Below are 26,034 nucleotides of genomic sequence, written 5' to 3' on the forward strand. Positions count from 1 at the left end.
TGTTATGCCCCCCCACTAATGTTTCTGCAGCCTGGTCTGCTGCCAGCAGCTCGAGAACTAACGGCAGCAGAACATCGAGGACTACTAGGAATGTCTGATCACAGTGTGTCTGACTCTCACCTAAACTGCACGAACGTATATCACCCCAGTTCGGGTACCTTATGTATACTGTATACTTTACTTCTCATAGTATATATTTAGATTCTAGTGTTTATTGTAACCATATTTATAGTTAATAATCCTTTTACATATCTGTAGATACTACAGTATATCTATATCTGTATACATATCCCATACCTACTCGTAGTTACACTGCTGGCCAGTATGACTACTAGCATAGTCTTTATGCATCTCAAGATGTGTAAAGTAAACGATTACATTTATTTGCTAGTTTTCCCACAGTTGACTTCAGATACAGGTTGAAAGGTCTGAAAAGATGGGGGCATACTGAATAGTGGACACAGGGCCAGAGAATATTAGAAACTGAAAAAACATGATACAAAAATGCATGCAAGTGTAATACTGCAATTTATTACAAATTCATCTTCTCTTTAGAAAAATGCAAAAACCTAATTCCATATCTTGGCCCATAATACATCTTTTAATAATTAAAATATATACTATATAAAGTTTATAAACACATTAAAAAAAGGAGTAAGACTTGTTTTTCATCTGACACTTTTATTGTTCACAAATGAAAATTAACAATATTTCTAATTCAACCTAATAAATGATTTTATAGAGCAATTTAATAGATTAAATCATAAATAAAAACAATTATTTCACGGTAACAAAGATCATGGTTAGTAAATATGGTAGGGTGCTGAAACAGCTGGTTTACAGGTTAGTAAGTATGGTAGGGTGCTGAAACAGCTGGTTTACAGGTTAGTAAGTATGGTAGGGTGCTGAAACAGCTGGTTCACAAAATGATCCCTTATGTGTATCTGTACAGTTAGCAAATCTGTAATGACAAACGATGTAACCTAAAAGTAGTCAATGATGTACCCTATATACTCTATAGATGTGAAACAAATGGAAACAAGAGACAAATAGGTGATGGCAGAGGCTTCAAGCCGACCAATAGGTGATGGCAGAGGCTTCAAGCCGGCGACCGACGTTCCGTAGCAACGCATAGCAACCATCTAACTTCACGCCCACTTCTTGAGCCCTACTGGCATCTTCCACAACCTGAATCCAACAGCTTTCAGTGTTTGCAACAGCAAAGGCAAAGGGAAGTGTGTATGTGTGTGTATGAGTCTGAATGTGTGTGTATGTATGTATGTATGTGTGTGTGTGTGTGTGTGTGTGCACACGTGCTTGCTCCATCCTCTTCACAACACCATCCCTCCACCCATGATCTCAAGTCTCTGTTGGAAATAGAAACACAAACCCTCAGGGCTAGATCCACAAAGAATGGATTGCACGGAGCAAGTTGCACCCTTACTTACACCGTGCAGATTGATTGATTGAATGAAAATGTTATTAACAGATTGCAGAATGGGTACAATACAGTACGGCTCAATACACACAATTGTTAAGGGGATGCAGACCAGAGAAAGACTTTCGTCTTGTTTACATCAGGGTCCCCCATTTTCAATTCATAATGAATTGTAAGTAAGGGTGCAACTTGCTCCGTGCAATCCATTCTTTGTGGATCTAGCCCTCAGACTTTCATCCTAAATAAGCTCATCTATAAATCAATTCATAAATAAATGAAAAAGGTTATCTACAGCAAACTTTAACCAAGCGAAACAAGAAAATATTGTCACAAAACAGTTCCACAAATGACTCGTAGCGATAACGGCAATTAACATGTTATTAGGATCTTTTTCACTTTACCTGAGGCGGTTCTATGAACGCCAGCCAATCGGACGAGTGTGTCGGGAGCAACCCCATTGATTGACACTTGTAGATGGCCAATGCCGAGCCCAGGAGGTTACCGACCAGGTAGACCAGGCCCTGAAGCCACTGCTGGCTGGAGCTCTCCAACAACTTGAAGGCTGGAGACACAAGAGAGGTTTTCGAGCTACTGGTGAAAAAGATTCATGTTTAATCTGTTCAGCTCTTGGAATAGACGTTTGTGGGCACTGCATAATATGAGTCAGTGGTAGAATAAAGGTTATTATATACCCATAAAAAAGCAGATATAAAGGGAACAGACACTTGAATATGTAAGGTATTACTACTCACTGTGTACTCCCATATGTATTAGGGGTGGGAAGATACAAGTAACTCACGATACCATACTGATATTTGGCCCTCGATAATGATAACATCACGATACACGACAATCGATACATTGCAACATATCACAATGTCTGTAACTGAAGAAGAAAAAATACCCATAAAAAGGCTAAAAGCAGGAATTATGTATTTATTCACAGAATTGACATGGAAGCGTATACGATTATTTAAGGTGCATCACAAACTGGCCAATTGCATATGAAACAATATACAACAAATTGCATAGTGCCTCTTTAACACACATTAACCGCAACTTGATTATTATTAACTATTAATTATGTCCATAAAACCTTGTTACCATCTGCAATAAAAATATATTTACATCATCTGTTCCTCATTGCAATAATTTTTATTGCAGTAAAATGGGATTGTCAAGCAAAATAAATAAATAAATAAAATAATATCGATACTTGGCGTCAACTGTATTGATATATCGGCACGCAAAATCAAAAATATTTCCTTCACCCCTAATTTGTATATACAGACTAAACCGGTCTTGCACAACTATAAATCTACTGATTTACTGTCATCTAGAGCCTGACAAATTAATCTGTCAGTTTATTTAATCGTCTCTGATAGACAGACATATTGGTATCTATTGGATTTATTTTCTTCTATTTTTACAGAATCCTTTAGAAAACGTGATTTAAAGTTAGTAGAGAGGACATCGACAGACGTTTTGCCAGTGACTTCTCATCATTTCTTTTAAATATATTTATTTTTATATACCTACCTAAATATAAAGACAAATTCATCATTAGTGAAGATTTAGAATAGAATATAGAATAGAACGTGAAATGCAAACTAGTTCGGTTCCAGCTCAATTATAATTCAGTTAGTTTATAATTTGTACAAATAGCTATATATATATATATATATATTAGAGCTGGGCCGTTAACGGCGTTAACGCTATACTAGTATCATGCGATAATATAATTAACGCATTAATCTAAAAAAAAAAAAGGGGCTTTTTTTTACCTTTATTTACCCAGGGTAGGTTCGCTGAGCACAGATGCTCTTTTTCAGGAACGCCCTGCTTCACATTCACACAGTTCCATTCACACCTGGGAGCTGCCCAGTACAACCACAGTTGACACCATTGGCCACTGAGCAACTCCACTGGAGCAGTTGATTCAAGCCATGTCACATAGTTCAAGTTTGAAATTATTCTTTCTGTTTTGCTCCTGAGAGTGTGCTAGATACTGTACTGTACTGGTAATATTATTTATTTGTGTTAACTTCTGAATAAAACAACTTATTAAACACAAGTACATCTTATTGAACATTATTTTGATATTTCATTACCAATTATCATAGCAAAACAGTCTGTAATGCATTTTGGAAACGGGAGATGGGCTCATGGTGTAATGGGCCACCTGGCCTGAGAAACATAAGGAGGAAAGAAAAAGTAAGGACTTACTTCTGGTCATTATTTGGGTAGAACACACATATTTTGAATGCCTTCGGCAGGTTTCTTTTTTTTTAGCCATTTTAATCTAGATTAAATCCAGGATTGCAGATAGATTAATCTAGATAATTTTTTTTTATCTATGCCCACCTCTAATATATATATATATATATATATATATATATATATACACATTTAGATTTAGTCATTTAGCTGACGCTTTTATCCCAAGCGACTTACAAGTTCTGTACGACAGGTCATCAGGAAGGGTACAACTCTATCAGCTGAGTAACAATGTTCATCAAAGTGTTGCGTGTTACAGTGTAGGTTAGTTTATTAGGACAAGTGCATGACAGTAAGGTTAGTTAGGGTTAGATTTTTTTTCTTCATTATTTCAGATAATGGTTGAAGAAGTGCGTCTTTAGTCGACGGCGAAATATTGGACGGGATTCGGCTGTCCTAACTGGGGTGGGGTAGTTCATTCCACCATTGTGGGGCAAGGACTGAGAATAGGCGGCTTCTCTTTGATGACCCTCCCGGAGCTTGGATAGGAGTAGGTCTGAGGCGGCCAGAAGATGCAGAGCGTAGGGGTCTTGAGGGTGTGTAGTTAGAGACCATTGACCGGAGGTAGGCGGGAGCGGTTCCCTTTGCCACACGGTATGCTAGGTCGATACATATATATATATACATAACATATTAATTACCGTAATTCCTCTAATAGTAACCCCGGCTTGTATTTGTTTCAACTGTAGCGGGTACCAGGCTTGTATTAGGAGGAGGCCTGTATAAGAGGGAGGCCTATATTTCAAATGTTCAAACGGATCATAATGAATAAATCAACATTTTGTGTCAGTTTGAACCCAGTCAAATGTACTGGGTTCATTTATTGAAACCAAGTACTGTATGAAATAGTAAACAGTCCAATTACAGGTGGTCACTGGTCATTTCAACGTTTTCAAAGTGAAATCAAGTAACTAGCTCAGTATGCAGCTCAGTATATTAGTAACCCGGCTTGTATTAGGAGGCCGGCTTATAATTGCTTAGCTCAAGAGCGCACCCGGCCATTAATAGAGACCCGGCTTGTATTTGAGACCCGGTTACTATTAGAGGAATTACGGTATGTTAAACTATGTTTAATTAATTAAAGATTATCGGCCAATATATCAATATCTGAATTTCTTACTCTCTACTACTGGTATACATGACAGGCGCCACTCTATATTACTTATAGTGCTGCAAGGTCAGGTCCTCTGACCAGGGTCTCTTATACCGCTTTCAGACAGGCACGGTTCTGGTTCTGCCTCTGTTCTGGAGTCTCAGAACCTTGGTGCTTTCTGGCCAACCAGCCCGGAACTATGCCTTTGCACCTTGCCTTTAAAAGAAAATGTGTACCTCATTGTCTGCATTTTTACTTCATTGTACTTTATTTGTATATTGTATAGTGTTATTCCTCTTTTACTTACTTTTTTACTGTATGAAGCACATTCTCAGGGGCTCATACAGAACCAAGCATTTCACTGTAATAATGTACATGTACTTTATACGTGACAAAACAAACTTGAACTACCAACCTTCAAAGTTCCACCGCCCTCTGTCATCAACTTCATCTTTAAATACCTGAACTACCAACATTTCACCTGCTTAGTTCATACATTACAATTGTAACTCGGCAGACTACTGCTAATTATTATTTTCCGTTGACTTGGACATTGTTGACATTGTTGTCAGCCGCCGTCATCATCTCCTTCCTTCTTCCGCTCATCTTCACAGCCTAGAATATGACACGCCCACTGACGATGTCATGCAAGGAAGGAAAACCAAGTATTTCTGGGTCCCAGCTGAGAATCAACGTTTCAGGTTCTGAACCAATTTTGGTCGGTGTCACTCAGCGTCAGCCTCCTGTCAGTTTAGTCTCTTTAAATGAAAATTAGCTTTCGCCCCTCCCCCCACTGCCTGTTGCTGTACTTCCTGGTTCACAAAGTTAGATCAAACTGTAAAACTAGGTATTGCAGATCAGATCCAGCAGTTGTATGTTTTATTTCTCGTCCAAAAGAAACATATTTTAGTAAACCGTTGTGGGGGAAAAAAGAAAAAGAAAGAAAAAAAAGAGTTTGCGAGTGAGCCGCCATCTGGAGATTTGTCAATAGACAATCATATAATTATGCCAAGAGTCAACTATTGTGTCACATAGTGACGTAATTATTAACTGAAGAAAAGACTGGAACAAAAACTAGGCATTCTAGCAAGAAAGGCTGGACTACAAACAAGACCTTCCATGTCCAACAGAGAAACCGCTGGAGTTCAAGTGGGATTTTGTAACTCTGCAGACGTTCTACATGCACCTCCAGCTATACAAGTTACAACATGTTATGTACCATGAGCTTGATCTCTCCTGTGTCACTGGGCATGCAGGTGAGGGCTGCTAATTAGCTAATTACTGCTGATTGGATACCTGCTGGCAGGTTAAAACCAGTCTCTGAGACACACATGCACTCTGTCTGTGGTTAGAGGAGTGTGTGTTAACAGAGAGTGGTCACGTTCTCTCATTCTTTGTTCTTTAGTTTGTACCAGTAATTCATTGTTAGAGTAGTATTTTGAGTTAAACACGGGTTTTGGTGTCGGTTTGCACATAGGTTGCGTCCCTTTGAGCCAGGGTCGTAACACAACACATTAAAAGTGAGGTGAGGAAAACTAGATTTAAACTTTCAACTCAGATGCTACTCACTGGCAGACATGGACATGAGGGCTTGGATGGGCCTCCAGGCCATCATGCAGACCATCATGATGGGGAAGATGGAGATGGTGTTGCCCGACATGTACATGATGAACAGGTTCATGGGGATCTGCTTCAGGGGGCCCAGGGCCACATCCCAGCAGCGCTGCACGGAGGGCGGGCGGGTGGGTGGAGGAGACCAGACAGAGGGAGGAGAAAGGAGACGAGGAGAGAGAAAGTGTTACACAAAATCTCTCAAACCTGCCCTCTTTTCTTAATCCTCCAATCCTGTTGCTTCCCTCGGACAACAGCTGTGATTGGGAGGATCAAGAAAAGAGGGGTTTGTGGTATTTCCCCCCCACCACTGTTTACTTTTCTCTTATATTCTTATTTTTTCCCTCATCTTTTATTTATTTATTTTATATTCAATTACATTTTATTGCCTATATTCATGTCTTTCTACTATAAAAATTAAACTGTGGCAGGTAGATTCGTAAATTCACCAGACATGTTAATTCACCTACCAACCAAACTGAGCTTTAGAACAGAAGAGAGTTTGGTTATTTACCTGCCAAAGTGCCTAGTCGAGTGGACAAGACTCACCAGCCACAGACTAAACTGACAGAAACAATACTTCCACCTCTCTTCGTGCTCACCTTCTCCACTAGGTTCTTGTCAGTCTCCTGGATGCTGGTGTCGGGGACGGGCTTCTCAGAGAAGCCGATGGGGTAGACCACGTCCCCCTGACCGCCCTGCCGGTCACTGCGGCTCCTGTCAGACAGAGAGAGAAAAATTATCAACCTTTTTGTACATACATTTTCTTTCTGTGAAGTCAAAGAAAGCAGTTTTACACGTTTAAAAGAGGTATTCAGAGTGTAAAATGTATACGTTTAGAAGGTAGTAGTTCAGAGGGTAAAATGTTTATGTTTAGAACAGCTATGAGTAGTTCAGAGGGTAAAATATACCGTACTTTTCGTACTATAAGCCGCACCTGACTATAAGCCGCAGCAGCTAAATTGAATGATGTGTACATATATAAGCCGCACTGGACTATACGCCGCAGGTGTTTTAATGTTTAATTACCATATGTAATTAGCATTGGGACACAATACTGTCGGAAAAAGAACAAGAATTAACTAATTTACAAGTTGTATTACGTTTAGCAAATAAGGGAACAGATAAATAACATTTCAATGCAGTAAAAAAAGCAATATTTAGATTTTTACATTTTCGGGTTTGGTCACGTCGAGTCACATATAAGCCGCACCGTTATATAAGCCGCAGGGTCGAAAAATGGGTGAAAAAGCTGCGGCTTATAGTCCGAAAAGTACGGTATATGTTTAGAACAGGTATTAGTAGTTCAGAGTGTAAAATGTATACGTTTAGAACAGGTAGTAGTAGGGCGGTTAGGTGGCCGAGCGGAGATTGCGTTCGTCACCAGCCCCGGAGCTGTGAGCTGGATTCGCCTGTTCGAATCCAGCTCACAGCTCCGGGGTTGTCACCAGCTTGGCTGGCCGTCTGCACTAATACAATTGGCTGTATTAGAGGGTGGGAGAAGCTGGCGGGGTGGGTCCGGGTCGTTGTAAACAGCGACTCCTACAGTTCGGTCGGGGCGCCTGCTAAGCGCGGATAGGACTCGAGGGTGATAGTGTGGTCCTCCCACACGCTACGCCCTCTCGATGAGAATCCGCGCTGCCAGGTGAAAAGAAGCGGTGATTGGCTGGATGTGTCAGAGGAAGCACGTGGTAGCCTCCACTCTCCCAGATGATCTGACTGTGGGGGGTAAGTGCGCAGCGACCAGGAAGGGACTGGGAATTGGCATACGACTAACATTGGGATGGGAGAAAATCGGAGGAAAATGGAGGGGGAAAAAGACCAAAAAAAAAATAAAAAAAATAACAGGTAGTAGTTCAGAGGCTAAAATCTAGCGAGCCAAATGTAATCCTTGTATCGAGGAGCCTTTAATATCAGAGCATGAGAACGCTGAGGGGGTGTTTCTATGGGAGGTTATGGTTGGTTTACATTTTGTGAACTCATTCATTCAACCCTTCATTCCTTCATCAATTTATCCAAAATATCCCACTGTAAATGGCAGGGATTAGGAATGAGTCTAGAGATTTCCGGGAAATAGAGAAGTGTTTGGGAATATGCAGAACGTTGTTTTAAATACATTTTCTATTATCCAAAAATGGATTGTGTGAATTTTTTACAACAAGCATCCCGGCTCCTTTTAATAACCAATTAGTGAAACAATACGTGAACTAAAAATCAATCAAATGTTACGTGACATGATATAATTCAATCATAATTAAAATGTCCAAGACAGAAAAACTCAGCACAGACTTAGTTATTTGAAACATTTATTTGAACACAGTGAATCACATGGACTTGCAAAACGGACGTATGCTGACAAAATGGAGACACAAATGGCACAGAATGACACAAGAGGCTTATGGCGGGGACTGAGGACGATAACTGACTACAAAGTCAGCGCCCGCTCAATGGGGAGCGACGACGTCTCTGTCGCGGACTAACTCGCTACGCTCGATTTGGTGCAGACAGTGGCGCCGCTAGCTCAACGGCTAGTGACGTCACTGGCGCGCCGGCTGTTGTTGAGGGGGGGGGGGGGCAACCGCGGGGGGGCGGGGACGCTCTCTCATTGTCGGTACACAGTGTGAGAAGAGCATTTATGCAGGTGAACACCAGAAAAGCTGCTGGCCAAGATGGTATAACAGGACGCATACTTAAGTCCTGTGCTAACCAGCTAGCCCCTGTGTTCACCGCCATATTTAATCGATCCCTGGCGGAGTCAGTGGTCCCTGCCTGCTTCAAGATGTCTACCATCATCCCTGTACCAAAGAAACCCTCCCCAACAGGTCTCAATGACTACAGACCGGTGGCACTCACCTCTGTGGCCATGAAATGTTTCGAGAGGCTGGTCAAGGATCACATTTGTGCCTCCCTCCCCAGTGATATGGACCCTAGGCAATTTGCATACAGGCCAAACAGGTCCACTGATGATGCGGTCTCCCAGGTACTGCACAGCACCCTCTCTCACCTGGACCGCCAGAAGGGGGGCTATGTGAGACTGTTGTTCATTGACTACAGCTCAGCGTTCAATACCATAGTCCCCACCAGACTGGTGGACAAGCTGATCGAGCTGGGTCTGAGCTCCTGGATACTGGACTTTGAGCGAAAGGCCCCAGGCGGTCAGGGTGGGGGGTCAGACCTCCAACACCATCACCCTGAGCATCAGGTCCCCCCAGGGCTGTGTTCTGAGCCCCCTGCTGTACTCACTATACACACACGACTGTGTGGCCAAGTTCAGCTCCAACTCCATAGTGAAGTTTGCGGACGACACAGTGGTGGTGGGGCTGATCTCGGACAACGACGAGAAGGCCTACCGGGAGGAGGTTGAGGTACTGGAACGCTGGTGCCAGGACAACAGCCTGCTCCTGAACATTGGTAAAACCAAGGAGCTGATCGTGGATTTTAGGAGAAGACAGCAGGAGACACACACACCACTGAGGATAAACGGGGCTACCGTGGACAGGGTGAGCAGCTTCAAGTACCTGGGGGTCCACATCTCAGAGGACCGGACATGGACAACACACATAGACTCAGTCGTAAAAAAGGCGAAGCAGCGCCTCTACCACCTGAGACAGTTAAGGAAGTTCAGAGTATCTGGGAAGATACTCCAGTCCTTCTACTCCGGAGCTGTAGAGAGCATCTTGACTGGAAACATCACTGCCTGGTATGGCAACAGCACGGCACAGGACAAGAAGGCCCTACAGAGAGTGGTGCGCTCAGCCGAGCGTACCACAGGTATTGCACTACCAACCCTGCAGGTCCTATACAACAAGAGGTGCAAATCCAGAGCCTGCAGGATAATGAAAGACCCTCACCACCCCAACAACAGCCTGTTCATGCTGCTGCGGTCAGGCAAACGCCTGCAAACACCAGTAAAGAGGACAGAGAGACTTCGGCTCAGCTTCTTCCCCCAGGCCATCAGAGCCCTGAACACTGAACTCTCCACGCACAAGCACACATGAGCACACGAACAACACACACACTGTACACGCTCACACACTAGCAGCCACTTTAACATGAGCACATTACACACTCATGCTGCACACGCTCACACTTATGGACACTTTACAGAAGGAAAGGTCACTTTAAGAATAGTATAGTAGAGCTTGAGATTGTATAATATAGCATTGTATAGCAGTGTACATAAAGACCCAGTGCCTCATCCGTAGCTAACAGTGTACTGCACTACCACAGGACCTAGCATGTCCTACCATGCTCTGTAAATAACTCATGTACAGATACTAGGGATGCTCGATATTGGCTTTTTTACCGATACCGATATACCGACATTGTCCAACTCTTAATTTCCGATACCGATATCAACCGATACCGATATATGCAGAATTCCCCCCCCCCCCCCCCCCCCCCCCAAAATTGAACAATTTCAGGTAATTAACATTACATATCTCTTGTTGTGGAATTAACACAACATTATGCATACTTTTGACAATAAATAAAATCAGAATTCATTCTTACTTGCTTGGGTAAATAAATGTTATAGAAATGTAAAAAAATAAATATATATATATATATATTTTTTTTTGAAAACAGATACCGATATTTTCCGATATCACATTTTAATGCCGATATGGGCCGATAATATCGGTAGGCCGATAATATCGGACATCCCTAACAGATACCGATATGCCCTACTTACTACTTTGTTTACTTGTTTATTGCACAATGTCGCTCTATTGGTTGGAATCTTATTATATATTACTATTGTATTATGCACATCGTTGCGGGCAAGACCCCCCGCATTTCACTGTATACCTGTATGCCGTGACAAATAAAACTCTTGTATCTTGTACATCATTCGAGTCTCTCTCTCTCTTTTCTTCCATTAATAGTGTATTAAGAAAAATATATACAACTCAACACGACTAAAGGTTATACTTATACATATATAGGGTTACAACTATACAGGACTGAGACATTAATCATCATAAATGGTGACTTCAACCATGTCAGGATATCCAGAACCTTGACTAATTTCACACAGTATGTCACTTGCAAAACAAGAGGACCTTGGACTTGCTGTATGCTGATCTCAAGGAAACATACAGCCCCATTGCCCTGCCCCCCCCCCTCTGCAGCTCAGATCACAACCTAGTCAGGCTTGTTCCAATATACAGGGGACACTGAGGGGGCCCAAGGCTGTCCAAAAGGAGCTCAAAAAAGAACTCCGAGCAGCCAAGGACAGCTATAAGGACAAGCTGGAGGGCCAATTGCAGGCAAACAACAACACCAGGGAGGTGTGGGGAGGGGTCAGGAAAATAACAGGCTTCAGACAACAAAGCACGGCCGTGGAGGGCCCCCTAGAACGTGCAAATGAACTGAACCTGTTTTTCAACAGATTCTACCAGACGAGCCCCCCCCCCACCCATCAGCACCAGTGTCCCCCACCCCCCAACACACAGACAGCAGCAGTCTGCCCCCCAACCACCACCAGCAACAACAGACCCACCACTCCACCCACCACCTCAGCCCCCAGCACCTCCGCTGTCCATCACTAACGACCGTCACCAGGTCCAAAGGCAGTTCTCCAGAATCAGCGTGAACAAAGCCAGAGGACCCGACACCAACCCCAGGGTGCTCAAGGCGTGCGCTGGACAACTGGCGGCACCATTCCAGCACATTTTCAACCTCTCCCTGAGGCTGGAGAGGGTGCCCCAGGAGGAGAGGGTGCCCCAGCTATGGAAAACCTCCTGCATTGTCCCGGTGCCCAAGAAGGGAGTAGGGTATATCTGCAGAGCCACAGAGCCCTGCGTGGACGGGTTTGAGGCGGGGCTTCGTGGCGTGGACCAGTATTAGTGGCCTGGACAAGTATTTGCACTACTGCGCATGAGGGGGGGGGGGGGGGCTCTCTCGCTCGCTCCCTCTCTCGTTTACGACACACATACACAACTTAACTTTCGTCTCGTCTACATAGACAGTAATGTTACATCTAGACATTTATGACATATCAGATCTACAAATATACAGCACTGTTTGTGATACAAAAATATAGTAATAATAGAGTATATACATTTGAGGGGGAATACATTTACATTTAGTCATTTAGCTGACGCTTTTATCCAAAGCAACTTACAAGTTCTGTACGACAAGTCATCAGGAAGGGCACAACTCTATCAGCTGAGTAACAATGTTCATAAAGTGTTGAGTGCTACAGTGTAGGTTAGTTTATTAGGACAAGTGCATGACAGTAAGGTTAGTTAGGGTTAGATTTTATTTATTTATTTATTTTTATTCAGATAATGGTTGAAGAAGTGCGTCTTTAGTTGACGGCGAAAGATTGGACGGGTTTCGGCTGTCCTAACTGGGGTGGGTAGTTCATTCCACCATTGTGGAAGGTCGCACTACCTCTCTCATTGTACTGTACTTGTCTAATAGATGAACCCTTCAAGATCAAGAGGGTACAGGGTTTTAAGACTGCGATTGTGACATGAGTACATGACACAAAATGATTGGTCATATTGTTGTGACATGTAGCCAGCAAACAATGTATGGACATACATTCCCAACCAACTGTTTAAGTTTGTCATGATGACTATAGCCAGGTTTACTTCAAATACTAAGTAAGTCAGCATCATGATCGCCCAATTTAACAAAAAAACAGAGGACGTCTCCTCTGTTTTGAGGCAGATGGAGGAGGGCAGGATAATTAATTGCTTTCTCTGCATTGCTCAGCGGCGGTGATTATGGCCTATTTAAAGCAGCTACAACTAGGCAAAAGTTCCTCAAACACCCATCGATCATTCTGTCAAGCGCCACGCCCCTTCTCTTCTCTGTATCGGTACTAAATACCTGTATGTCCCTATGTCGATATGACCCTGATGTAAACAAGACAAACGTCTTTCTCTGGTCTGCATCCCCTTAACAATTGTGTGTATTGAGCCGTACTGTATTGTACCCATTCTGCAATCTTGTTAAAATAAAGTTTTCATTCACACTCAAAATCTGTGTTCATTTTTTATTTTGCATACTAATGTTCTGTGTCTTGAGTCGTACTTGTATTGAAAAACTGATTTTATATGTCTGAGGAGAAGACTGGTACTCATCATCTTCGTCTCCACAAAAAGAAAAATTACATGTGAAGTATGTTGTGTGCCAGGTTCAAACAGTGCTGTATATTAGGGGTGGACGGTATAAACGGTATAAACGGTATGAATTTGCTCTACGGTATGGATTTTGACTATACCGTGTAACCGGTAGAGCAGCTCTAAAATAATGAGAATGAACGGGATCAGTTGGATTAGGTGGTCTCGGAATCGGGCCGTGCGGGTGCGGGGGGCGTGACACACACAACGTTGTTACTGTCATGCTTGCTTGAATTTTGGGCAGATAAACCACACAGCAACAACTGGAGAATACCCACAAAAACGATATTTATGGGCAATTTGAGAGTTCAGACCTCAACCAAAAACAAAAACATGAAGCCACGTTACAAACGCACAGCACTTCCCTGGCTCGCATTAGGCCTGGCAATTTTTGTTTGCCATGCTATTTTCTATACATTAGTTTCTTGTTTGAATGCATTTATTTCTATTAGACCAGTGGTGCCCAACCAGTCGGCCGTGGTCGACCAGTAGATCAATGACATGTAATATAATTGCCACGAACGATGGGATAATGTTAGCTGCTAGACAGGCTAAGCTAACTAGCGTTAGCTGTTAGCTTAGCGTTAACGTTAACCCTGCAAAACGCTCAAAAGCGGACTCTACAACAGAGTTCCATTCGTGAGAAAAGAGGCAGAACACACAGTGAATGTATCCGTTTTGTTTATTGCACGTTCTTTGCTGAAAAGAAAAAGTGCTACAGGCTATACTAGACTAGGCTAAGCTAACTAGCGTTAACCGTTAGCTTAGCGTTAGCCCTGGGAAACGCTCAAAAGCAAACTCTACACCACCATCCATTCGTGATAAAATGGGGTGGGTTATATTGACAAGGCTTGACAACAGAGGTTCAAATATAACTTCATATTTATTGCTTATTTATTCATTTTATATCAGCATCCAGTCTCCTGCGCCATGTTAACACTTCCTGTGTTTACATTTTCGAACGTGACATCATCGCCTAGTACGCCTACGGCAAGCGTAAGCGCTCAAAAGGCAAACCGTAAACAGAACCCGGAACGAAACAAGACTGCAGTGTGTACGCAAACTAGAGGGGGGAGAGGGGGGGGGGGGTTCGCATCAGATCTCGGAACGGGCCAGAACGGAACGAAATAGAAACGAATAGGGTGAGTGAGAAAGGGCGTCTTTCATCGAACCAAACTCCCAAAAATGTAAACACCTTCACTCTCTCTAAGGGAGATCCATACATAACCAGCCTTCCCCTAGGCACCTTCTTTCTAAAACCAAAAATCATATAATTAGACTTAGAGGCGGAGATTTTAAAACCCCACTTGTCTCCCCATTCCTCTACATCCCCCAGAGCTCTTTGTACCTGCTTTAAACAATACTCAACATTCTTCCCTCTTTTCCATATGGCCCCATCGTCCGCAAATAAATAAAGACAACCCAAACCCTCTTCCAATTCGCCAAAAAATGTCATTAATCATAACATCGAAGAGGACCGGACTAATCACACTTCCTTGCGGGGTGCCATTTTCTATTTTTACAGTTTTTGAGGTTTGCCCCCCCCACACGTACTTGGATCGTCCTGTCTAATAGAAAATCCTTTATCCAATTAAACAATCTCCCTCTAACTCCTAAGTCATACAATTTCAAAAGCAACCCCTCTTTCCACAAAGAGTCATACGCCTTCTCAATATCCAAAAATACACTTATCACTACTTCCTTATTGTCAAAAGCCTGTCTAATGTCCTGGTCTAGAACAGCTACTGATTCCATTGTAGACCTGCCATTTCTAAACCCATTCTGATACCCAACATAAAGATCCTTACTTTCTAAAAAGTAAACTAATCTATTAGTAATCATCCTTTCCATAATTTTACACAATACAGACGTCAAGGCTATGGGTCGGTATGACCCTGGGTCAGCCGCTACTTTACCTGGCTTCAAAATAGGAATGATGACAGCATGCTTCCACTCCTTTGGCAAGCAGCCTTCTAGCCACACATTATTAAACAAACCCAGTATTTCAACCATTACAAATTCGTCCAAATTCTTAAATAATTCATAGGGTAATCCATCTCTGCCAGGCGTCGTATTTGCACCAGCCTGGATAGCATCCCCTAACTCTTTCATTGTAAAGTACAAATTAATCGGATTATTATTTTCTGAGCTCCTTCTCTACTTCTTCTTCTTCTTTAGAGTTTCCGGCAGTGTAGACGCATCGTGGCGTATTACTGCCCTCCGCACTTCTTTTGATGGTCTCTTCTTCTTCTTCTTCTTCTTCTTTCTTGGCGTATTTCTTCCCTCCTCAGTTCTTATACTACACTAGTGGTGTGCCATCTTTAGGCCTCTTCAACACACACTTTCTCCTTCTTCTCTGCTCCTCTTGCCTATCCAATACTAAGTAATCCACTTTCTTCTTCCTCCATGCTGCTGGCCCCCTCACTCTCCCTGTCTGTCGTCCGCCCCCTGCCTATCTGCCCACTTTTCTTCTCATTCTCCTTTGCCCCTAGTGCACACGACTGTTCACCCCCACTTTTCTTCTCATTCTCCTTCTTCTCCTTCTCCTTTGCCCCTAGTGCACCACTCCTGCGTATCTGCCGTTCAACCCCACTTTTCTTCTCCTTCTCCTTTGCCCCTAGTGCAGCACTCTTGCCTGGCTGCTGTTCACCCTCACTTTGCACCCCCCTCTCCTTTAGTACAGTATGGATTTCTTCTCCACTTATCCCTACCCCCAAAAACCTCCCAGCTGCATCAGCCACCGTTTGGCAGGCGTCAGACTTTGTGCCACTGTCCTTCACTCTCACCACCACCTCTACCATGAAAGCCAGAAACGCTGACTTGGTCATTATCACCACCTCAGCCTGAGACGCGGCTGGCAGACCAGGTCCAGACCGAGACGCGGCGGTTATAATAGCAGGCGCGGCTGGCAGAGTTGGAGCAGATTGCTGACTCCCCTGCTGCCTGTTCACCCCCTGTCTCCTTTCCTTCTCTCTCGCAGTCGCAACTGACTTAACTGCCTCGGCATATGACACCTTGTTCTGATCCCTCACAGTTTGCACTTCCTTGGCCTGAGCAACATGTGCACACCCACGAAACGCTACATGGTGTTCCCCTCCACAGTTACAGCATTTGGGAACCTCTGCATTGCACTCCTGGATCTCATGACCCTCGCCACACTTCGCACACCTCTGTTTCCCCCTGCAAGCCCCTGCAATATGCCCGAACCTCTGGCACTTATAGCAGCGCAGCGGGGGCCTTACATACTCTCTCACGCCGTACGACATGCTCCCTATATACACCCTGACTGGTAACACAGCGTCTGCAAATGTTACCACTACTGGCGCTCCTGAGCTCCCCTCCCTTGCATCTATAGACACCACTGACATTTCCTCCATTGATATGACCCTTAATGTCCTCCTCGGACAACTCACCGCAGAGAATTGTTGAATATATATAGATACACAAATGTTCTAGAATGTTTGGTTATGACATCATACTGTGACATCACAAATGTTCTAGAATGTTTGATTATGACATCACAAATGTTCTAGAATGTTTGATTATGACATCATACTGTGACATCACAAATGTTCTAGAATGTTCTATTATGACAAATAATAATCCAATCAATATTCCTAATGCTGTTTCAATATAACAGGGTATCTGCAGGTTTAGCCCAGTCAGATTTAATGCTTTTTAAGACTTTTTAATGCCACTCAGAATTAAATTTAATACCAATTTCACAATAACAAAATGACAAAAATCATGCAACGACACCAATTAGTTTAAAGGAAAACTCCAACATTTTGGGAAATTAGCTTATTTAACATCTTCCCTGGAGTTAGACAAGAAGATACATACCTTTTTTGTCTCTGTGTTGTGAAGGATCAGATTAAACCGAATATATATATTTATTTATATATATATATTTAAATAGTATTTGTATATCGTTTGATATCCCCTGTATATTCCTTGTACAATATGCACTGAATATCCCTTTAGTCTACTAAACAGCCCATAATAGTTTCATTCTACCATTGGACGAGAACCTGGCACCAGCAGCCATACCCCTAGGTTCAAGTTCAATCGTGCCGCCCAACATGTCGTGGCAAGCCCGGTTCCGCGTAGGAATACGTCTGGCGAAATACGAATGGTACTATTTGTTCACAGCGCATATATATATGGCGCAAGTAAAGTAGAACTTTCTTTTAGTCCATTAGTTCTTTACCCTCCAACCGAGTAACAGACGCGAAGCCTCACCCACGACGCACGTGTGGTGCAGTAAGGCCTACTTGGCCCCAGAATAGGCATTGAGATATCGTGTGGATTAATAGTTGAATCGTCATAGTTTGGCACTATACCGTCGAGTTGGACGTATTCTATTAAGCTAATAGTAGTCTATTTATGTATGGTGCATCGTTCGGTTAGAGTTATAAAGTTATCAGTACCCCCATCGTTCCTGACGTTATCTGGAGTCTTAACCAGGCTGGGCAGACCACTAGTGGTGCTTGCATCCGAGGAGCTCCGGGCCAGGGCGACTGGACCTGTACATTGGATTATTCTACCCGGACGACAGCGAGCCTTCCACGGCTTGGATTATGCTTTGGGTGCTTTGATTATTCCATGGATAACGGCCAACACTGCGGAGTGTTGGAACTACCCCCCGGAGAGGAGCAAGGTGAGACGGCGCTCTACACCAGTGAGGTCGCCTCACGTCTCTCCGTTGTGGACCGGCAGCTACCGTCCACCAGAGGGTCCAGCTGTATTCGTCTGTGGACCGAGGTTCTGTGGGCACCGTGTTCAAGACTTTGAATTCTCCCAAGAAATCGTCGGCCAGATGGGATACCGCCAGCGGCTTCTCTAACCCCCCCCTCCTACTGTCTTACAACCAGCGGGACCCCCCCCCCCTTAGTGTATCCAGCTATAATCATTTAAGTACCATCGCTATAGTTTCCTAGAGAACCGGGTTGTATACTTACTCCCTGCGTAACCAGAGATTGGACATTCAATGTTGATTTACCTACGAATACTCATTTGCCATACAAGTGCATTTCAAATCATAAGTGTAAACAAGTGAACGTTGTATATACCCTTTGCTATATTAAATATTCGATTTGTACATTTGTGTGGACTTCGTTTCATCAGGTGGGAAAGTGTTCATCATATCTATATCATGTACTGGATGGCCAGAAGTTAAAGTACAAGAGGTAGTGGTTTAATACCATACTTAACAATACAGTCAGGGAATTGTACCCCTCAGTTACACTGTGCATGCATTAGGCTTAGGGAACAGTCGCTCCGTTAGCATAGCTTAGCTTCATCACTGGAAGTGAGTAGGGGCCGGAGCCTGGCGTTTCCACACAGTGTATAGTTTGATTGATTGATTGAAAAGTTTATTAACAGATTGCAGAATACACTCCAAATACAACTCCAAAACGTTCATGTAAACATGTTGTGACCTGTGTATTCACCACGTGGAGAAATAAAAAATTATTGAATTAGACAATTACGTTTTATAAGCAAATATACTTGCCCAACCACTACTGTATGAGCGCAGCCAGTGATTTCAACGTGACGGCGTGTTTGTTTACATTCTCATTCATTCAAAAGATCCGAACCGATTGAAGTTTATAGATACCATGACTTGAAATCCTCTTACCTTGACGATTAAAAGCCTCCCCAATTTAGAAAACAGTAATCCAATGGCTGGTATTGATAATATACTACTAACGCTCGGAGCTAACCAGCAACCGGACAGTCAAGCAGATAACGAGAGCAATGACTTCCTTTCTGGGGGGTTTCAAAATAAAAGAGCGACGTCTATAGCAGCGGAAAACGTTTATTTTGTACATTATCTAACGTTAACACGAACCTAAACTAACTTTAGGTTAGTTGTAACGTTAGTTTAGGTTCGTGTTAACGTTAGATAATGTACAAAATAAACGTTTTTTGCTCTCGTTATCTGCTTGACTGTCCGGTTGCTGGTTAGCTCTGAGCGTTAGTAGTATATTATCAATACCAGCCATTGGATTACTGTTTTCTAAATTGGGGAGGCTTTTAATCGTCAAGGTAAGAGGATTTCAAGTCATGGTATCTATAAACTTCAATCGGTTCGGATCTTTTGAATGAATGAGAATGTAAACAAACACGCCGTCACGTTGAAATCACTGGCTGCGCTCATACAGTAGTGGTTGGGCAAGTATATTTGCGCAATTGTCTAATTCAATAATTTTTTATTTCTCCACGTGGTGAATACACAGGTCACAACATGTTTACATGAACGTTTTGGAGTTGTATTTGGAGTGTATTCTGCAATCTGTTAATAAACTTTTCAATCAATCAATCAAACTATACACTGTGTGGGAACGCCAGGCTCCGGCCCCTACTCACTTCCAGTGATGAAGCTAAGCTATGCTAACGGAGCGACTGTTCCCTAAGCCTAATGCATGCACAGAGACAAAAAAGGTATGTATCTTCTTGTCTAACTCCAGGGAAGATGTTAAATAAGCTAATTTCCCAAAATGTTGGAGTTTTCCTTTAAGTTTAGGGACACATTGGTCCAAAGATGTTTATTAAAAAACTTAAAGGAGTAACTGGATTGGATGAATTTCCACAAAGGGGTGACCAAACATAAATAGCAAATATAGCTATACAAAATATACCAGGGGCCAAGCAGCAAGTGCAACAGCCACTGTCAGAACACATAACTATTACCACCCTCCCCAGGGTATCAAAAAAGTCAACCAACAAACAAGATTCTTGTGCCGGATCTCCTCTCTGGTAAACAAGAATACCCTGAAGACTCTAACAGGAGCACTCATTCAAGGGTACTACGACTATGCTTGCACCTCATGGTACCAAAGCACCTCAAAGGCCCTAAAAACAAGATTACAAACATCACAAAACAAACTGGTCAGACTACTGCTTAACCTCACTCCTAAAACCCACTTTACCCCTGCCCACATTCAAAACCGCTCTTAAAGAGCACCTACGGGAGGCTGCAATTAGAAACTGGGCACCGTAAATGTCCAAACCCCCCCCCCCTCCTAATGTACAGTCTCCTCCCCATCATATGTATATATTTTCTGTTAGGATCTCTGGGTAACAGTACTGTATATTTGCATATCGTATATGTCACAATTGTAACACTACAGTACTATATAGTATACCTGTATGTCATGTATGTCCCTATGCCATAAATGTCATGATGTCATGTATGTTGAGTATGTCATAAATGTCATGTCACTATAATTGAAAATGGGGGACCCTGATGTAAACAAGACACGCGTCTTTCTCTGGTCTGCATCCCCTTAACAATTGTGTGTATTGAGCCGTACTGTATTGTACCCATTCTGCAATCTGTTAAATAAAGTTTTCATTCATTCATCCAGTTGTTTTGTTTTTGTGGTTTTGGTTGAATGAATGAATACTTTGTTTAACAGATTGCAGAATGGGTACAATACAGTACGGCTCAATACACACAATTGTTAAGGGGATGCAGACCAGAGAAAGACGTTTGTCTTGTTTACATCAGGGTCCCCCATTTTCAATTCATAGTGACATTTATGACACTCAACATACATGACATTTGTGGCATAGGGATACAGGTATATAGTACTGTACCGTTACATTTGTGACATATACGATATGCAAATATACAGTACTGTTACCCATAGATCCTAACATACATGGGAGGATACTGTACGTCATTAGGAGGGGGTGGGTGGGAGGAAAAAATACATAGTGGGTGAAGCTCTCATCGAACATAAACACAAACGTGTCCTTGTTTACATCCGTGAATAGATTATTTTCAAGTTAAGACCTCAGCTTCAAGCTTTGGCATGGAGCCGAATGTTATCCGGACTTCTGTTGATGCAGATGTTATAGTCCTACCTGATGGCGCAGCTGGTGTGGAGGCAGGCGGGGCCGAAAATAAATGCGAAATAGTAGTTTGCACAGGCGGGTTTTGCAGAGCGCTCAGCATGTGCGACGCGACTGCTCTTTTTTTTTGTTGCAGCGGGGCTTGTAATGGTCTTTGACTGGGACCAACCATCGCGCAAACAGTGGATTGTCGAGCCAGTTCTCGTTAAATTGGCACCTTCCCATATTAACGAGTGCAAATGCTAAACTAAACTAAACTAAACGTAATGTTAGCGTTATCGCTTCGCCTTGCTAACGTTAGCTAGACTCCGTTGCTGAAATGGTTCCCCGGCCAACACATTACACAAGGAGTTGTGTTGGTTCCGCCCCATTCCGGTCTGCGTGATTCTACAACACGGTCAATGAAAAGTCAAACTTTATCTCCCGTTAACCGTTTTCCCCCAGATTTCATAATAAAACATAAGATGACATGGCATTTTATCTTTCCTTTCTATGGCATTTTTAAGACCTCTGAAAATGGAATTAAGACATTTTAAGACAAACTAAGGCCTTAATTATTGATAAACAAATTTAAGACCTTTTAAGACTTTTTAAAGATCCGCGGACACCCTGTATAAGGTTATAAAAATACTAGTGCTGTCAGGCGATTAAAAAAATGTATCTAATTAATTACAGGATTTGTAATTAATTAATCTAATTAATCGCATTTTAATCGCATAACCATTTTATGCCTGATATTCTATATTCTATAATCATATTTCAAATTGCATGTGTCCGGATGGCAGAATTCAGTACTGTATCTACAAAACCTTCTGTTTAATCATCTTCCATCTATTAATTTGCTTAGATTTTTCAGGTCTGGTCAATTTGAGCATAGTGTTATTCACAGTCAAAGATAAAAAAAAAAATTTATTGATATTCTCATTTGGTTCATTACAATTTCCTCAAGCCTAGTAACAGACACAGTATTTCTGACACTGGGAATACATTCCCTGAGATCCATATATGTCCCTAGAATCAGATACCAAGAACATGCAAATGGACCATATAAAAAAAGTCTGTAATGTGTATTCTACGTTCTTATGGAATGAATGAGATAAAAAGAAAATTTATTTATAAAAAAAAAAAAAAAAAAATTGTAATTAATTTTGAGTTAATTTTCATAACGCGATAATTTGCTGTGTAATTAATTAATCTAATTAACGCGATAAACTGACAGCCCTAAAAATACACATATAAACATTAATATAATACAAGAACCTATAGCTTTGGCTCCTCTACATAAAGAGCCAGCCTGTGCTGGCCGTAAAAATGCCTTTACGATCCGGGTACATTTCCTCATACATGAGCTTGGCCTTTTCCATCAGTGTCGGGCCGCGGATAGGGATCCCCTTCGCCCTCTCCTGCGTGAACCACAGATGCAGAGCCCTGTCGAAATCCTCGTTGTCCGCTTTTCGGACAATGCTACGGTTCCGGAGCGTGTTGCTATCGATCGCCTCAGAGGTCAATTTTTCTATTTTTGCCCTACCTTTTAGAGGTGAGTTTCACACCTTGGTCTAACTTGGCTAATATCTCCAGCTTAATTTCAATCGAGTGGGCTACTCTTTTACGCTCGGCCACGGGAACCAGGGGTGCGTCGACAGCAGCCATGAGACTAAATGGACGTTGAAAAATGGAGAGAAAAAATTCTTCCCACTTGTCCTGGTAGACCACTCAGTTAATGAGCTTGGGGTTTGAATAAACAACCGTCTGCTGCATTAAAAGTTGTAACAAAAAGGTATGTGGCTGTTTCCCCACTTTTACTTTTTTTTACCTGCTGTTGCCCAAACTCAGTTCTAGAGCCCACTTCATCCTCCTGGCCCCGCCCCCTCCTCTCGTGGACAGAGCTCCTCCACCTTGTCCCCCCGGAGACGCCATGGCAACCGGTTACACTTCTGAACCACACAGGGATGGAAGGTCTGTCTGTATAGAGACAAAACAATGATGAGACATTCATTGTCAACATGGTTATCACGGTTTTTACCTTTTTATGATACCAGGGCATGACAGGCTAAAATAGATCATGGCATGATAAAATAGAACCTGGAGGTTAATAGTGAGAATGTTTTACAGACACTGTAGGATTCCACAGAAATAAGACAACTAGGGCTGTTGGATTCAACAAACTAAATGCAAGCACTGATGCCTGCCGGATAGGCAAGAGATGCGTTTAATGACTTGTTGTCTCTGGTTTTAAACTAAACTGTACAATAGACTGCTGCAGTCATTCTACCACCAGTATGTAGTGGCCAGCGTCCTCTTCTGTGCTGTGGCATGCTGGGGGGGGGGGGGGGGGGGGGGGGGGGGGGGGGCTACCAACAAACTGAACAAGCTGGTGAGGAAGGCTAGCTCCGTGGTGGGAGTCGAGCTGGTCAGACTAGAGGTGGTGGCAGAGAGGGGGATGAGAAGGCTGTACATTGGAGGTGGTTGGGTGGGTGGGTTGGGTAGGAGGGGTGGGTGGGGGACACTGTACAACTGAACAAGCAAAACTGTACATTGGAATATTGACAAGACCATACTTGGTCATTTACTGTACATTGGGGGGAGGGGGGGGTGTTAGGACATTTACAGGGGCCAGTTTCGAATTGCAGTCTCCCGTAGGTGTTTTTTTATAGTGTTTTTGAAAGTGGGTAGTGATTCACATTCCTTTACAGCTTTGGGTAGGGCGTTCCACATTGATGTGGCATAATTGCGAAACGTGTTTAGTCCCTTGTTTGAGCCGAATCTGGGTTTAACATGATTTGTGGAGCTCCCTCTGGTGTTGTGATCATGGTATTCATTGACCTTTGGGAAGTATTTTGACATGTACATGGGTACCTTGGTCGTGTAGTGTATCTTGTAGACCAGGCCCATTGCAAGTTGCTGTACTCTGTCGTCTACTCTAAGCCATCCTAGGTTGTCAAAGTGGGCAGGGGTGAGGTGGGTTCTAGGAGTAAGGTCAAGCAGTAGTCTGACCAGTTTGTTTTGAGATGTTTGTAATTTTGTTTTTAGTGCCTTTGAGGTGCTTTGGTACCATGAGGTGCAAGCATAGTCGTAGTACCCTTGAATGAGTGCTCCTGCCAGAGTCTTCAGGTTCAGGGTATTCTTGTTTACCAGTGAGGAGGATCCGGTACAAGAATCGTGTTCGTCTAAATGTAACCTAGGCTAATAGGTAGATAAAACATAACTTAGTTATTTTGGAAAAGGTTCCGTTTATGTTATCCAATAATATGAACGGACAATGCGATGTTTACTGGTGTATAAGTTGTTACTGGTCAAATAACCTCGTTCCCACTTTTATCAAATAACGTTGTTCAGATACCATCATCAGTCTGGTTCTTCACGTCAACAGCTAACTTAACGTTATCTGAAAGGAGTAACGTTATCGAAATGTGACTAAAACATCTTACCGTATGAATGCTTCCCACGGATAACCAAGCTTCTTTTGTTGTTATGTTGAAATAACCTCGTCCTCGTTCCCTTTTATCAAATAAGGTTGTTCAGATACCATCAGTCTGGTTCTCACGTCAACAGCTAACGTTATCTGAAAGGAGAGTAACGTTATCGAAATGTGACTAAACATCTTACCTTATGGCTTATGAATGCTTCCCAGGGATAACCAAGCTTCTGTTATTGTTATGTTGACATGAGATAAATGAAAAAGACGACTAAATAAGCTTAAAATTGTACGAGTCGAGGGGAAATACGACTCGTCGTCGATGGTTTTGGACACACAATGATGACGTAGCTAGTTACTGACACGGAACTGACGACTGCCCTCTAGCGACAGGCTTGGGTCCAGCTGCAGCCTCGGAGATTGTTCCAGATTGAGCAACTTCCGCCCGCTCCCACGACATTTCTCCCGGGACAGGACAATGTGCGCTGATTGTCGGAAAGTACGGAAGTATCTCGAAGTACGTCTGACGTCTCTCGAAGTACGTCTGACGTATCTCTACGTTAGCGAACGTTAATTGAACGTCAAAAGCAGATGCAGTTAGTTAACACGCAGTGACGCAGCAATGGAGAAATGCAATTACAAGGTAAGCCTTATTATTACCTTGTATTCATAAGATAAGATAAATTCAGCAGCATGGGGAGGGGGGAGGGGAGGTACAGGTAGTAGAAGACATAGAGGTACAGGTCACATAATTATAGTACAGTGGAGAAGTAAAAATAGAATAAAAAGGCAGTGTAAACAATATACAATATTATTAACTCTGGACATGTGCATATGAGCAACAAGGTGCGAGATGAGGGTATGTATATCAGTTATTTTGCCCTACAATAAATATAGTATGTATATCAGTTATTTTGCCCTACAATAAATATAGTTGGAATATATAATCTATAGTCTAAATCTAATCCTAAATTATCTAATTATCACGGTTGTGTTTGGATATAGAGAGATGGAGAGAGAGGGAGGAAGCGCTGCCTGGCAGGAACCATGACACTAATTGTAACTGAGGGGTACAATTCCCTGACTGTATTAAAGATTGTGATATATTAAACCACTACTAGTTATGTACTTTAATTACTGGCCATACAGTACATGAATATATATGGTGAACACCCACACAAGAATACGGCATTGACACATA

At 42.6% G+C, this 26,034-nt stretch overlaps 1 protein-coding gene across 1 annotated transcript; it reads right to left on the reverse strand.

The window, feature by feature from the left end:
- Nucleotides 1-667: 667 nt before the first annotated feature.
- emc4 (ER membrane protein complex subunit 4) lies at nucleotides 668-25,165 on the reverse strand. Its single transcript, XM_084313707.1, has 6 exons — nucleotides 25,025-25,165; nucleotides 23,232-23,380; nucleotides 7,022-7,136; nucleotides 6,378-6,531; nucleotides 1,840-2,000; nucleotides 668-1,367 (listed from the first exon to the last, which is right to left on the reverse strand). Exons 2-6 carry the CDS (start codon nucleotides 23,333-23,335, stop codon nucleotides 1,332-1,334), a joined length of 570 nt encoding a protein of 189 aa, XP_084169833.1. The 5' UTR covers nucleotides 23,336-23,380; nucleotides 25,025-25,165; the 3' UTR covers nucleotides 668-1,331.
- Between the last annotated feature and the right edge of the window lie 869 nt (nucleotides 25,166-26,034).

Source organism: Notolepis coatsorum, assembly GCF_963971535.1.
Source record: "Notolepis coatsorum genome assembly, chromosome: 4".
Lineage (NCBI taxonomy): Eukaryota > Metazoa > Chordata > Actinopteri > Aulopiformes > Paralepididae > Notolepis > Notolepis coatsorum.

Excerpts from the sequence above, each read along its gene's own strand:
- emc4 (XM_084313707.1), bottom strand. The coding sequence starts at position 23,335 with ATGGCGTCTCCGGGGGGACAAGGTGGAGGAGCTCTGTCCACGAGAGGA. Across the intron at positions 7,137-23,231 it reads CTGAGTTTGGGCAACAGCAG|GAGCCGCAGTGACCGGCAGG; the intron begins GTAAAAAAAAGT and ends TCTGTCTGACAG. Across the intron at positions 2,001-6,377 it reads CCTCATGTCCATGTCTGCCA|CCTTCAAGTTGTTGGAGAGC; the intron begins GTGAGTAGCATC and ends TTGTGTCTCCAG.